Source organism: Boleophthalmus pectinirostris, unplaced genomic scaffold (genome assembly GCF_026225935.1).
Source record: "Boleophthalmus pectinirostris isolate CB_2022bp ecotype Guang Dong unplaced genomic scaffold, ASM2622593v1 HiC_scaffold_11, whole genome shotgun sequence".
In the NCBI taxonomy this organism is placed as follows: Eukaryota; Metazoa; Chordata; class Actinopteri; order Gobiiformes; family Gobiidae; genus Boleophthalmus; species Boleophthalmus pectinirostris.
Window position 1 is genome coordinate 4,075,487 of NW_026570994.1, and position 15,411 is coordinate 4,090,897.

Genomic DNA, 15,411 nt, shown 5'->3' on the forward strand with positions numbered 1-15,411 from the left:
GTCAGGATTTTGAATGTTCAGAATCTATAATCCCAAACCATAAGGTGAGTGGAAAGATGGAAAATCTCGAATATAATGAACCATACAATATGCTTTAAAGGGCCCATATTAGGCTATTTTTGGATCTATATTATAATGTAGTTTCCTCATCACAAACGGACCTGGAGTTATATTTTGTTTTATTCCCACATGTTTAAGACACTACTGGAAATATTTCATATTTGGCTCTAAAAGTCTGATCAATTCTACACATGAAGGTGTCATAAAGTGATGGAAAATTCACTTTAGGTCATGAAAAATGTTGAAATTTTGTCAGTGAAAAAGAGTGCGAACCATGGCCCTTGTAAATGTCTGTGTAATTGTACAGCTAGATTCCATCGTAAAAGAAAACTGGACCAAATATTATTTTTTTTATTATTTTATTCAGAATTACATTTTCAATTGTCAGTGTAAAATGATTAAAAATGAGTACAATTCAAAGCGGTATTTCATGTCCATAAATAACGCTGTAAACATTTCAAATTCATAGTTTTGTCTTCAGTACATAGTTGCTCGAGAAATCTTAATTTGAGTCGTGATTTTTGAAAGCAGTATAAACACATGCTACAGCCCCGCTTTAAGAAGGCCCCAAAGGACCGTGAGGGGGACATTTGATTGTCGCCACGTCGATGCTTGTGTTTTCCTGCCAGGAGAGAGAACGAGAGAAAAAGAGATAAAGAGAGGGACGAGAGAAAGAGAAAGAGAGAGAGAGCGAGAGAGAGGGGAAGAGGAAGCAGATGCTCAGGACCTGGCACTCGAATGATATGTCCACTCCCCCCCCTCCTCCTCCTCCTCCTCCTCCTCCTCTTCTCCCTCCACCTCTCCGCCCCTCCGCCCCCTCCACCCTCTCCAAAACATGAAAGAGTTCCAGTATTGTCCTCGCGTACGAGAAACACGGCGCGCTGGTCTCAAGGCTGCGCCGAGTGCCGCCGAAATGTACAAACTACGGTCCGCTGAAAGAGATCCCACTGAGAGATAAACAGAATGGCACGAAGAGCAAGCGATCGATATGCACTTGACCGACAAAAAAATAATCATTAAAAAAAAAGTAAAATGTATATAGACGAGTGAGAAGACGAAGACAATGCCAGGGACCTTGTGCAATTGGATGGACGGAAAAACAAGAATCGGGCTGCAGACATTTTACACCTGAGACACATCGGGAGGGAAAATATGATTCTAATCGAAACTAGATATTCGTTTGAGCAGGTATCGATACTAAGAGTCTCATTCACAGGACTGAAACATCATCGTGGTATCGGAATCGGTATTGTGTCTATTCCTTAGTATTGAAATCAACACGAGACCAGAGGGATAAATTTAAACATAACTTATTATATAAAGGTCTATGTTTAATTATGAACTCATCTTGGAGATTACAGCTATTGCGTTTGCCTAATTTAAAGGGGACGTGTTGTGTTAAATGTACTTGTACCGCGTTATAATGCTGTTCCTTCATCGTTAGTTCACGATAAGATGTACAGTATTTGTCTCTATAAATCAGAGGTGGGGACTTGCAAGTCTTAACTTTGACTCGAGTCAGACTATTTTTAGGACTTGAGACTTGATAAAATGGACTAAGACTTGGGACTCGACTTGGACTAGAAGGTCAATGACTTGAGAAGACCTGAGAAGCACTTTTAAATCTAAATTCTTTCTGTTCTGATCATAATGATTCACACTAAGACCTTGTCAAGACATTTGAAAAAGGAAAAATTTACTCTAACTTTATTTCTACAACTCTTATGTACTCTATAAATACTCACATACAAATATACTATGAATTTTTAAGGGACAATTTATCTTAAAATTCATATAAATTGCAAAATCTAAGCTGTTTAAAGACTTGAAATGACTTAAAGCTCAAAGCAGACTCGACTTGGACTTGACTTGGACTTATGGGCCAGTGATTCGAGACTCAACTTGGACTTGCCTGTATTTGACTTGGGACTTGACTCGGACTTGAGGTCAGGGACTTGCAAAACAAAGACTTGGTCCCACCTCTGCTATAAATCTTGCATATTTGAGGAATCTTGCATTGTCCTGCATCTGAGGCTTGAGTGCTCAGAAAATTTCTCTTTCACCTACCCCCTATCTCCTCCTTCTGATCTGTACTCGCTTGCAATTAAAGAAAATATTTTGACTCTTGATCACATGTTGCGTAGCCATTTTTCCAACAATAAAAACAAAACGAATTGAAGAGTTGAGGTCATTTTGAACAAGAAGTCAATGGTTCCATTTTTAAAACTAAACACTTTTTAGATTGTCTATGGTCTATAATATCAGTAAACATCATAATATGTCTTTTTTAAAACATGTCACATCTCGGTGCACCATTTTCATGTGACTTTATTTAATTGAGATGTAAGATTTGGCGTGCTCATAAATCACTGAACAATAATTATACAAACTTTTATATTCAAATTTCAGAAGAGAGTGTTCTCACTGGTTAGTACGCTCCATAAAATTTGGGATGAAACTCTAACCTAAACTTTGACTGGACCAAGGCTGAACTAGGATTAGAGCAGGACCAAGGGTACATCAAGACCTGGACTAAACCAAGTGTGACTATAGTGGCTGGATACCAAAAAGTACAATGTTTACTTCAAATACTCTGAGTAATGGATTAAACTAAACATTAAAATATATTGATAATAAACAAATATGGGGAAAAAAATAAATAAATCTCAAACGGGGCCCCCTAGTGGATGTGGCCCCCATCCACGTGCCCATAATCTGCTTTTGGTGGAACCGCCCCTGCTTGTGCAATCGAATGAATGTTTACTCAGACTTTCTTCCTCTTCACCTTTGCCTCTGGTCGGACTTCCCCCGTTCTCCGCTCGGGCCTCGCTCTCCTGGCAACCCGGAGACGTCATGTGAGGATGTGAGACAGGAGCGCACCCCCCCCACCCCCTCCACCCCTCTCCGCCCCCCACCCCACCTCCTCCCCGCCCCCCTCCCTCTGCCCCCACTCAGAACAGCCCTAGTATAAATATTGATGATGCCCTAATTTAGAGCTCTTTATTAGACTGATTTACGGCGGCCATGACAGATTGGGGCATCTGGACGGGAGCGCGCGTGTGTGTGCGTGCGTGTGTGTGTGTGTGTGTGTGAAATCAAAGGGGACACACACTGCACTGCAAAAAAATATATATAATAGTAATAATAATAATAAGACAATGCCGGGAAACTTGTACATGTGGATGGACAGAAAACAAGAATCATCATCTAATCATTATCTATCATTCTAATTCATGATTCTGTCATTCCTAGTGAAGGTGTATGGAGCTCAAAAATACAGTTGAGCACTTCCTGTATCACCACATGACATCACAAGGTGTTTTCAGTTTCAAAGACGAACTCATCCTGTACATGTAGGATTTGTAATTGAAACAAAACTCCAGGTAGGTTTGTGATGAGGAAATAATATTAGAACTTGTATTTTATTTTATTTTTTTTTTTTTTTTTAAGTACTTTATTGTCCCCGTAATTGTCCTCTACACTTGACCTATCTTTCAAATGCCAATGGGGCAAAAGTGGGCAGTGCGTGGTGCACCTGGGGACCCATCTTCATGATGTTGTTGCTAGGCTTGGTCAGAACTAGTCAGACTGGTGCCACCTAGTGCCTCCACTCAATTTCATTTCTCTCCAGCGACTAGGTCAGGAATCAGAATACACTGGATGGTTTACAAAAACCCTGGAAGTTGTAGACCGTGCACCGTCCAATCAGTGACAAGCTGTGAAGCCCTGACGTTAAAACTCAAGCCTGTTGGGGTCCCTTTTGTGGTACAGCACAACAGTAAACAAAGTTGAGATGGATGTAGATGAAAACATTGTTGACATGTTGGCAATGATTCCCGAGATTGAGGATTTTCACTCGCGGCTATTACTTGGACACCACTGAGCGTTCCAGTGCATTATATATGTCACGACCAAACAGGAGAAAATGGTTTTATAAAAAAAGTACTCTGGATTATAAGACGCACTGTCATTAAATGGTCTATTTTTGAACTTTTTTTTCACAAATAAACCGCACTGGACTTTAAATGAAACACAGCAGTGTGATGGGTGAGTGGTTTTGTTTGTTTGTTTGTTCACGGTGACTCTGGGCTTTGTTCAGTTGTGGTGTGTAGGGAGGTGCTGTCTGGGACCAACGGATTGTCGGCGTGTTCACAGTGACTCAGTTGTTCAGTTGTGTCTAGAAGTGGCACATTGCACTCGCTTTTTCGGTTCATTCCTCCGTTCCGTTCCTCGTTGGCGTGGAGTGATGAGTGTGTCTGTGGGTGTTTGTCGCTGTGCGGTCGCTGTCTGCTCTGTGTGTGTTTGTGTGTTCTGTGGGTGGTGCGGCTTTGTAGTTTACTGAAGTCGTGCTGGGACACCCGAGTGGATTCGTGTATGGGGCGTTCTGGATTGCGGGGCGCGCGGTCATTTTTTGATGCGGTTAGAGGCTTAAGAACGCGTCTATTAAAATACAATACCCACCTGGCATTGAGCGAACAAATCCTAATGTAGGTACTACCTTAACTACCTTAGCTGGAGGACTTTTATCTATGGCACATTTTTTGTGTTGATGGGGGAAACTGGACTGCCTGAGGAAACAAACATGGGCAACCTGCAACATGCAAACTCCACAAAGAAATGCCCAGGCCGCCCGGGAACCGAACCCTGAACCTTCTTGCTGTTCTTGCTGTGAAGCGTGAGTGGTCGCCAACATGCCGCATCATATAGGCTCTTTGAAACGATTGAAACTTGAGTGTGTTCTTGTAGATGTTCTCCTTTGAGAGACTCCACTCTTCCAGGATCACACGGCTCTGATCTACTGGCTCACATTTGATTTCCTCATGTTCAAAACCCCACACTTCTGCGCCTTCAACCTCGGCCAATTCTAACTCCAACCTTCATGCAGCTGAGTAAATGTTCTTCACGCAAAAAAAAACACTGCACCCTTTGACCCTTCTGTTCCACCACTGTCAAAACCAAATTAAATCCTCATTTTCAGACACATTTTCTTGCTAAGTGCACTAACTACTTGCCCCGGCGCTGCTCTGAATCACGTGTGCTTAAGATGTGTTTGAGCGGGAGAGCGGGGAAGCTGTGCTGATAAAAAGGACAGGGCTTACAGGGCGCCCTTGACCCGACCCCGTCCTTTTGTTGCAGCGCTGGCTCGGGCTCGTCCGTCCTATGATCCGTGTGTTTTCCGAGACTTTCAGGGTGACATCCATCAGCCCTGCAGCACAACTCAAAGTGCTGAAATCAGACTACTGTGCTCTGTGGGGGCGGAGCTAACGATACACTGCAAAAAAGGAACAACTGTATTTCTAACTAGTTGTGAGTGATATGGCAAAAAACTAAATCTTTTTATATCCTCATGATTTTTATTAGATGGAAGTCTAAAACTGTAAAATAAACTCTTTCATTATGTTATGTTTCGATATAAAAACAAGGCATTTTATGTGTAAAAATTGGCAAAATTGACTGTATTTGGTTGGGACTTTTAAAACAGAACTATGAGAGGAGCCAGGTTTAAATGGCTTGATTCTTTTTGTTGACATATTAAATTCTAACATTAAACTAACTAACAAATTAAAACAAAATTTAAAACTAACAAATTATAGAGGGGTGTTTTGGATTGCTTATTTAGTATTTGAGTAAACTAAATCTGACTGACAAATTACGTAAAAGTTCAAATAGAAAACTCAGCAAATATTCTTTGGAATTACAATGTCTCATATAACTCTATGGCTGCAAGTTGATCCAATATTAAAACAGCTTTCGGTGCAGAGTTGACAAATGTGTTGCTCCCACATGAAAGTTTATATGTCAAGAGAACAAACTGACCAAGAAAAAAACATAAATAAATTTTGTCTTTAATTTCTGCTTTAATTTATATTAAAGCTCCCTGTCTTTCATATTGAGCGTGATAAAGGATGACCAATAGGAGGATTGGAAAAATGTATTATTTGAAATTAAAGGGCCCATCTCATGCAAAATCAATTTTTCAGAGCTTTCTACCTTCTAAGAGTGATGTGTGGGCCTTGGATATGTCACCGAAGTGGTTTTTAGATTGATTCAGCGCTTTTTAACAAATTGCAGCGTATTTCTGCCACCCTCCCACTTGACAACGAACTAAAGCTGCCTCAGCATAAGCTCATTGTTCTACACTGCAGTGAACATGATATAATAAGTTTATCTACTAGTGTTTATTAATACTTTACCAATCAGTCATGTTCAGCTGATGTCGCTGCAGTACTTGAGCTTCGTGCACCTCAAAGTCCTCGTCCGATTCCTGGTCCAACACATGCGGCTGAACGCGCTGTATCTCCATGATGAATAAAACTTTATTCCTACCACTATCAGGGTCACGCCTGTGTCCCCCTCCCTCCCGAGATGGGCGGAGGAAGGGCGGCTCACTCGTCGCCTACGTCACGTTTGGAGGGCGGAGCCTGTGCTTTCTCAGGACGGGCGAGGGGAGGAGCAATAGTCTGGTCTGTGACTCCATAACTATTGTGTAATGGATGTTCCAAAACCCAAATAGTGCTTGTTTATGTGCAGAAGATATAATGTGAAAAGGGTGATTTTGCACGAGATGGGCCCTTTAAGAAAACAGATACTTGCTGGTTCAGAATAAAGTTTCAAAATATTGGTAATGAACACTCTCATGTGCAGCTTGAAAAAAAAATGGACTCAAATGAATATATAGTTTCAATAAGTAGTTTTAGTATTGTTTGATCTGTGTATTGCTTTTTTCAAAGACTTGTTATCACAGGATCATATCACGATTCAGTCTGATATCATCTCTACGCGAGTGCTTAAGTGTTTGCATGTTTTTGCCACGTCTCTAGCAGGACAGTGACAGAGGAGCTCATTGAAATAACTGTGGTCTCGCGGGGCTAGCTAAAGAGAGGGGGCAGAGAGGGGAGCGGCTCACCCTGCAGAGGATGGGAGCCAGGGGAGCCGTTGGGACTGCGATTCATCCAGGCTGCTGCCGCTAACCTTGGCATGCCAGTCCACGCGTGACGGGGGCGCACCCATGTACAGCCACCCACCCACCCGGTCTGTCCTCTGCGTGGGTGCTTTGTTTGGGCGACGTGTCTGAGAGGAGTCAGTGGAAGAGGAAGAGGAGGGAGGCTGGTTCTTTAGTGCCTTTGAATGATCTTGCCCCCAGGAGAAAGGTTGGGAGAAAAGAAAAGTGTGTGTGTGTGTGTGTGTGTGTGTGTGTGTGTGTGTGTGTGGTATTGTTCTGTGTGCGACCGCTGGGAACACACACCTAGAGCGATGTTGGGTTTCCAGGCTTTGTGCGGACGTTACTTTGACTTGTATTCATTACCTGGAGACTGATTCTAGTCTTAATAATAATCACAACCACAGATGAAAAGTATATTTACACACTTGCATTTAATTGAGTAACTTTTTAAACAAATTCTACCTTTCTAGCAACATACTTTTACTCCTACTTGAGTCATATTTTTATTAAAGTAACACTCCTATTACTTGAGTGAAAGTTTTAGTTCTTTTTCCCACTGCGAGTAAGTCTACAAGTGACAAAAAAGTGTTGACGATCTGAAATGTTTTGAATGTTTGTGTTTCTTTTATCGCTCCTCCAGATTTAATTTAAATCAGGAGTGTCAAACTCAAATTCACAGAGGCCAAAATTAAAAACTGGGACTAAGTCGTGGGTCAAATTAAATATTTATTGAAACATTTCAACAACATCTGCATGTTTTCTCTTCTTTTGAGATATGTAATGTTAAACCTTTTCTTATTCAAATAAATGTTTAATAATAGTTTTGCTTAAACGTTGAATCCAGAACAAGCAGAATATAAAATAATAATACAATTTTAAATAAATAATGTCTCTGTAGTCCAGGGGTCTCCAGCCTGTAGCTTGAGAACGACCAGTAGCTCTTCTCCATCTCTTTCCAAGTAGCTCACCAAGAGATTTCGAAATTATACATAAACAAATTCCACGCCTATTACTGTTGGAAATGTATAGTTTTTAAGCCCAACTTTGTGCACCAAAAAATGAAATGAAAGTGGTGTGTGAGTGAGTGGTGGTGGTCAGAGGGGCCGTTGGCACAGATTGGCAGCCTCGCTTCTGTCAGTCTGTCCCAGGGCAGCTGTGGCTACTGTAGTAGTTTACCACCACTGGTCACATTTTTCTATAGCACTTTTCCACCTTCAAGGCACTCTACAACAAGGAACCACTCACCCATTCACACACCAGTGTACACAGACACTGTGGGCAAGGTGGGTTAAGTGTCTTGCCCAAGGACACAACAAAAGCATTCATCTGTGGGAGCTGGAATCACATCAGCCACCCTGTGGGTCAGTCCGCTCAACCTGTGATGTTTATGTCAAGAATGGGATTTGAACCGCCAACCTTCAGATCAGTGGGTGAATGCTCTACCAACTGAGCTACTGCCTCCCACCACTGAGTGTCGAGTGAATGAACAATGATTTGTAAAGTGCTTTGGTATCTTGAAAGGCGCTCTATAAATGCAACGATTAATTAATTTATTTAAAAAAATGGACATTGTTTTTTGTTTTATTGGCATCTAACTGTATCCCAAGCCTCGTCCTCTTTCTTATAATCGTCTCTCTGGCAGTTTTGTTTAATACATAGTTTAGTAGTTTTAATACATACATAGTTTTGTGTAATATATATTTGATATGATCTCAAGGGCCAAATATAATTGTATCGTGGGCCAAATTTGGTCCCTGGGCCTGAGTTTGACATGTCTTATTTTTGTGATATATCCTTTGAAAATACCAGATTTTGTCCAATATTTTAACATTTAATATCCTTCCATTTATATAAACTTCAACTACAACTACTTGAGTACAATTTTTGGTTACGCTACTCGAATCTAATTACAAGTGACCTGAACCCTAAGCTTTAAGTTTGTCCCAGATATGCAGCTATATTGTAAAAGCAGCTCTTAAGTGTCAAAATGAAACCTCTGTGTGCTGTCCATATCTATTTATTGACCTTTTTTATTGTCCGAGAATCAGGAAGTGCACTGCTAAGCACTTACTAATCCTGAACCTTTCTTAAATTATGAATGAAGTCTTTAAGTCATTATCAAGTCGTACCAAAACATTCTACAGTCTCAGCCGAATTTTACTGGAGACACTGTGCACACAATCGCAATTAAAACAACAATAATCAGTGTAATGAATTGTTAATTACGAGGGCGAATACACTCCCAGCAACCAAGCATGTACACATTATGTAAACACACACACACACACAAGACGGCGAGGTTAAATAACACTTGGATCTCGGCTCTGATCGAAACATCTGCTCACCTGCCTCTGTTACACACCCGGGAGACTAACTACACACACACACACACACACACACACAATACAAGCGCGCACACCAAACAGCTGGCTGCTCAAGAGGAAGTGAGGCTGCTTAGAAACTTAAGTACACAGACACCTGAAGAATAAACATGTCTTATTTAGGATAGTTTTACCACAAGTCAGTATCGGTTTTGTATTCCAGAGAACAGCTTCTGCTTTCTACTGTACCGCCCACCACAAGTGCTACTGAAACTTATCTAAATATTGCTCCTTTTTTTTCTTGTGTAATTATAATATGAAATAATTTTACAGCTTTTTTTTTTTTTAAATCTGTCTCTATAAAACAAATAACTTAACAATATAAATAGTCTTTTAACTTCTTATCTTTTCAGAGTGGGATTTGACCATATAGTTGGGGAGCCAGTCTCAAAAGCTCAATAAAATGGGTTGAACCTGCCATACTTTTTTTATTTATTTATTTATTTTTATTTGTATTTATTTTTTTGTTAACTGTGACCCTAAGGACCAATAATTGCAGGGTCTGCTCTTCTGGAAAAATCGCGAAAAAAAATTTTGGCCATTTTTGTGTATGTAACCTTCATTTTTTGATAGAAAAGTTTGAAAAATTATTTTAAAAATGTATTATTGGCATATTGGCTGATGTCAAAACTTGGGGGAATAGTTGATTGCCAATGAGGTAAAGACGAAAATATTGGAAAAATGGAAAAAACACCTTCTTTTTTGCATTAAATTGAGCCAAAATCATGTAGAAAAGCATTTTAAGAATTAGTTTTTCACTGTATGTTGTCACCATTACATTTTACAGGAAATTTTTTCATTTTTCAAACTTTTCTATCAAAAAATGAAGATTATATACACTAAAATGGCCACAATTTTTTTCGCAATATTTCTAGAAGAGCAGACCCTCAATTATTGGTCCTTTGAGTCACAGTTAACAAAAAAAAAAAAAAACACACACACAAAAAGTATGGCAGACGATATCAGGTTCAACCCATTTTTCAGACTTTGGCTCCCCGACTAATAACATTTTTCAGGATTTATTAAAATCTTTTTTTTATAATTTCACATATGTATAAGCTGTGGGTGGAGATAGGGGGTGAGTGAAGTTGACAATTTCTGACCATTCAAGCCTCATATCCATGCCTTGGATCCAGAACACACACTTCTTCAATACAAAAATGTGAGTTTCTGAGTTCAGAAAGTGGATTAGCCAATCAGGTACACGTGTGGTATGTCCGTAACAAAACAAATATGGCTGCTTTCGGGAAAAAAAATTAAAAATAAAGTAAAAATATATATATCTCAAAGGCCTGAAAAACATGGGAGATTTTTCCAGAATCAATGAATGGGGCACTAAATTCTGTTTGAAACCAAGCGGTAACCAATGACCTCCTTCGTTTCACATAAGTCACTGAAATAAACAAATCTGATTGGACGATCACGCTTGGTTTGTGCTCGAGATGGAGAGATAGGTGACTGAAAAAAAACCAGCCAACTCAAATGTAAGACGAAACAGGATTACTCAAACTTGTATTTTTTTTTTTTTTTGCAATCAAAGTAGTTTTCATGCCACTAAAGTTGCACTGCGTAACTTTTTGGTTGGGGGTCTGTCACCTGCTTGTATCTATGGAGATGCCATTGCTCTGCCTGAAATGTTCCACAGTATGACATTAAACAGGTCTACTTTACATTTATTCAATTACAGGTGGTTTTATAGCTTAGAAATACCTAGAAAAACAGGCATTCTGACTGTGAGTGGGGTCACCTCTCCACAGATGTGACCTGTAACTTGGTCTGGTTTGAGTTCCATAAAAATAGAAAGGCGAAACATTCCAGTTGAAGCAACAACATCTCCATGAAGAAAATCATTTGACAGATCCTCCACCAGAATTAAAATTTTTGACTTATTTTTTAATCATGTCACTTATCTTTGCCTTGTTTCTCCACCAGGTCCCAGAGCGTTTTCTGGAGGTAGCCCAGGTGACCCTCCGCGAGTTCTTCAACGCCATCGTGGCCGGGAAGGACGCCGACCCCTCATGGAAGAAGGCCATCTACAAGGTCATCTGCAAACTGGACAGCGAGGTCCCAGAGGTCTTCAAGTCCCCCAACTGTCTCCAAGAGCTGCTCCATGACTGACTAGGCCTGGGGAGGTCAACATGGACCCTCCACCAACCTCCCAGACCTTTGAAAACATTCGGAGAAAAGACTTACTAGAGACTGCAGTCGAAATTGACACGGGGCTTGTGAAAGACCAAATAAAACAAAAAGAAAAACACACAAAAACAAGAGATTTTTTTCATCCTTCTTGCACTTCTTGCAACAAAAAAAAAAAGTTCCATTCTCTTCATCCGGTTGTGGAAGAAGACCTAATCAACAGAAGAAATTGAAAAGTATATTAATCTTTCTATCGTGGATGTTTTTAAGTTAACGGACATTTTGAGATAAAGTGACGTTTCTGTATTTTTTCCTCCTTTGTATAAGCGGACTTCTCGGATCCCTTGGCCAGTTAGCGAATAGGCTACGAATAGAAAAAAAGCACAGTGCCATTCCCAGACCCTCACCAACCCTCGAACCATTTAGCTGTTGTTTCCACTCTTATTGTACTGAGAATTTTTGGGTGTTTTGACAAAGTGGCTCCCCCCCTGCCCGGACCCAGACAAGGTTGCCCCTTTTCCCCTGTGAACTTCGCCTTTTCAATCCGCCGCACAACTATACAAGTACACAGCCATGCCATGCACTCAAAATGATCACAGTTTGACTTTATTTTAGGAGATTTGACAACGTAAAGGTCCCATATCACGCAAAATTATCTCTTGTAAGTTTTAAGCAATGTTATAACGCTGTCACCTCATCGAAAACAGACCTGGAGTTGTGTTTTGTTTCATTCATTCACACAGGTTTGACTAACACTTTATTATTAGTCTTGTCTACATTTCCAAAGCTCAGAATGCTCAGTTCCACCTTATGATGTCATGAAGTGGTAGCCAGGCTGACTCCACCTAGTGCCTCAATTTCTTTTCTCTCCAGCGACTAGGTCAGGACTCAAAATACACTAGACGGTTTGTAAGAACCCCAGAAGTGTGAGTTTGGGCACCAGCCAATCAGCGAAGAGACAGACATTCTGTGTTGGCAACGATTCCCGAGATCAAGGATTTAAAGCCGGAACAAAGAGAATGTTCTGTGAATTTTATCAAGGGGAAAGACGTTATTGTCCTTCTTCCTACAGGATTTGGGAAAAGCTTAATATACCAGTTAGCCCCGTTAGCATTACATACGACATGACCAAAATAGCAGCGATTGGTTAAATTAAAAAAAGTACCCACCTACTGTTGAACGAACGAATTCTAACACTGCGCGGTCAGACAGTTTCTACGAAGTGAAACCGGCCGATGAATCAGGCTAATGAAGCGGTAGGTTTCAAGTTAACTGCCTCCAGGAGCTGCTTCATGACTGACTAGGCCTGGGGAGGACAACATGGAGTGTCCACCAACCTCCCAGACCTTTGAAAACATTCAGAGAAAAGACTTATTAGATCATTGTTTCCTAAAGAATGGCCTACGATCCTCAGGTGGGTCGCAAGAGATTTTTTTGGGTCGCCTTGATACGATCTGCAATATACATATACATACATCTCCATGCACCCCCACCTAACCAATTTTCTGTCGGAAACACTGATTATTGTTTTTCCTTGTTTAAAACTTGAGTACCGTATTTTCGGACTAAAAGGCGCACTTCTGGAAAATCGTCAGTGCGCCTTATAATTCAGTTCGCCTTATGTATTTATTCTGGTTGTGCTTACTGACCTCGAACCGATTTTCATATATTCCACTGAGTCGCAGCAGCGCGCAAGGAGTGAGCTGTTGCTTATAGTTTATGCAAATAAGCCATGTGGTTTTAAGTTTCGCTTCTGTAAAACGCAAACAAATGTGCGCAAAGCTGCATTAACCACATTATTACTTGACCTATATTAAATTAAAAAGTCTTAAGTGTCCTCGGTTTGTTTCGCTTAATGCGCCTTATAATCCGGTGCACTTTATGTATGAAAATAGACAAGAGAATTTAACATTATTGATATTGCGCCTTATAATCCGGTGCACCTTATAGTCCAACAAATACGGTAAACACAATCACTCAGTCAGCAATAAAATATCCTCATTAATGTTCAATAATGGTCACAATTTTATTTTGTGACTTAAGAATAATGTCTATGCATTTGGGTCGCGAAGAATTGTGACTGTGAAAATATGGGTCCCCAGAAAACAAGTTTGGGAAACACTGTATTAGACTGTGCAGTTGAAATTGATATGAGGCTTGTGAAAGACCAAACAAAACAAAACAAACAAAAAAAGAACACAAAAACTAGATTTTTTTTCATCCTTCTTACAACAAAAGAAAAAAAGTTTCTACCGTTAACTTTTTTGTTCAGTAGAGATTGGAAGTTCCAAATGCGAAATAATCCAAATGATTCTAGTGAAGACGTATGGAGTTTAAAAACACAATAGAGGACTTCTTGTATTACCACGTGACATCACAAGGTGGAGCAGAGCGTTTCCTGTTCGAGAAAAGAATTCAGCCTAAATACGCAGAATTTGTGTGTTAAACTCAAACACAACTCCAGGTCTGTTTGTGATGAGGAAACAACATTATAACATGATCAGAAAATAGCGTAATATCGACCTTTTATGATTTACGATGTTTGTTGAAAAATACCGTAAATGATACCAGTGGGGGTACATTTTTGCAATATTTGTTGTTTTAGCTCTAAATTATAATGGTAAAATTGTATTGTATATGTATGAAAATGTTTGGAAGTGTTTAAAATTTTACAAAACAGGTTCAAATCTGTCAGAATTCCATTTAAGTGAAAAATCCGTTGGGCCTGGACGTAGCCACAGAGCAACAGCTAGAGCCACGTCATCATTTATTAATATTTATATTGACTTTTACTACGTCTTTTCTTATTTTGAGCTTATAATCACCATCATTATTTGCAGTGTCGTAGAGTGGGTTGGGAGACTATTTACGTTTACATTACACTGTGGAATTTTTGTCATAATCTCCAACAGTTTTACTAATATATGCACTGATGTTTAGCTGTTGATTAAAAAAGGAAAAAAAAAAGTTCTTATTTTTAAACTCTGAATACATGACGTGCCATATTTTTTGACTTATTTCAATTCAATTTCTTTCTTTTTTTTTTTGCACTTTGGAACAGAAATCATGGACCCAAAATGTTGGCGTTGTATAGACTAACCAGGGCTGCTTCTAGCTTCGTGGGGGCCCCTGTGTTAAATGATGTTTGGGGGCCCCGTTTGCCAAACCATAAGAGAGTGATTCTGAATTCTTACATGGGCCACAAACATGCGTCAGTAATGTTAAAATTCATAGTTACACTTTATAATAAGTACGCCTAAAGCCACAGTATGTAACTTTTTAGACTGAAAAAAGACCAATAATAGTTTGTTTTGTTTTGTTTGTTTGCTTTTTTTGTTGTTATTTACATTTTTTTCCCTTTTTTTTCCTTTTTTTTCCTTTTTTTCTTTTTTTTTTTTTTTTTTTTTTTATTGCAATGACAAACTTATGTCCTTACTATAAGTGGTCTTGCATCTCCACAAACCTGATTCTTATTTGGCCTGGAGAAGGGCCTGCTCCCCTTTTTGGTTTGGCGTCTGTCACCTGCTTGTTTCTATGGATACGTCATTGCTCTGTCTGGAATGTCCCATAGTATGACATTAAACACTTATATTTAACCAGTTACAGGTGCTTTTATAGCTCAAAAATACCTAGAAAAACAGACATTCAGACTCAAAACGTGTCGCCTCTCCACAGAACTGACCTGTAACTTCATCTGGTTTGGTCTCCATGAAAATAGAAAGGCTTAATATCATACTGTGAAACATTTCAGACAAAGCAATGACATTTTTATAGAAAAAGCATTTAACAGAACCCACTAAACCCACCAAAAAAGTTACAAAATACACATTTACTGAAGGAAACATCCAGAAAGTTACACAGTGTTGCTTTAAGGCTAATGAAGGCATAGCT

At 39.6% G+C, this 15,411-nt stretch overlaps 1 protein-coding gene across 1 annotated transcript in view; it reads left to right on the forward strand.

Annotated features, from left to right (window-relative positions):
• LOC110165177 (prospero homeobox protein 1-like) overlaps positions 1–14,780 on the forward strand; it is an 80,697-nt gene extending 65,917 nt beyond the window's left edge. Inside the window, exon 7 of the mRNA XM_020930346.2 lies at positions 11,317–14,780. Coding sequence (XP_020786005.2) covers positions 11,317–11,502 — 186 coding nt within the window. The 3' untranslated portion in view covers positions 11,503–14,780. The remainder of the gene's footprint in view (positions 1–11,316) is intronic.
• The last annotated feature ends 631 nt before the right edge of the window (positions 14,781–15,411 follow it).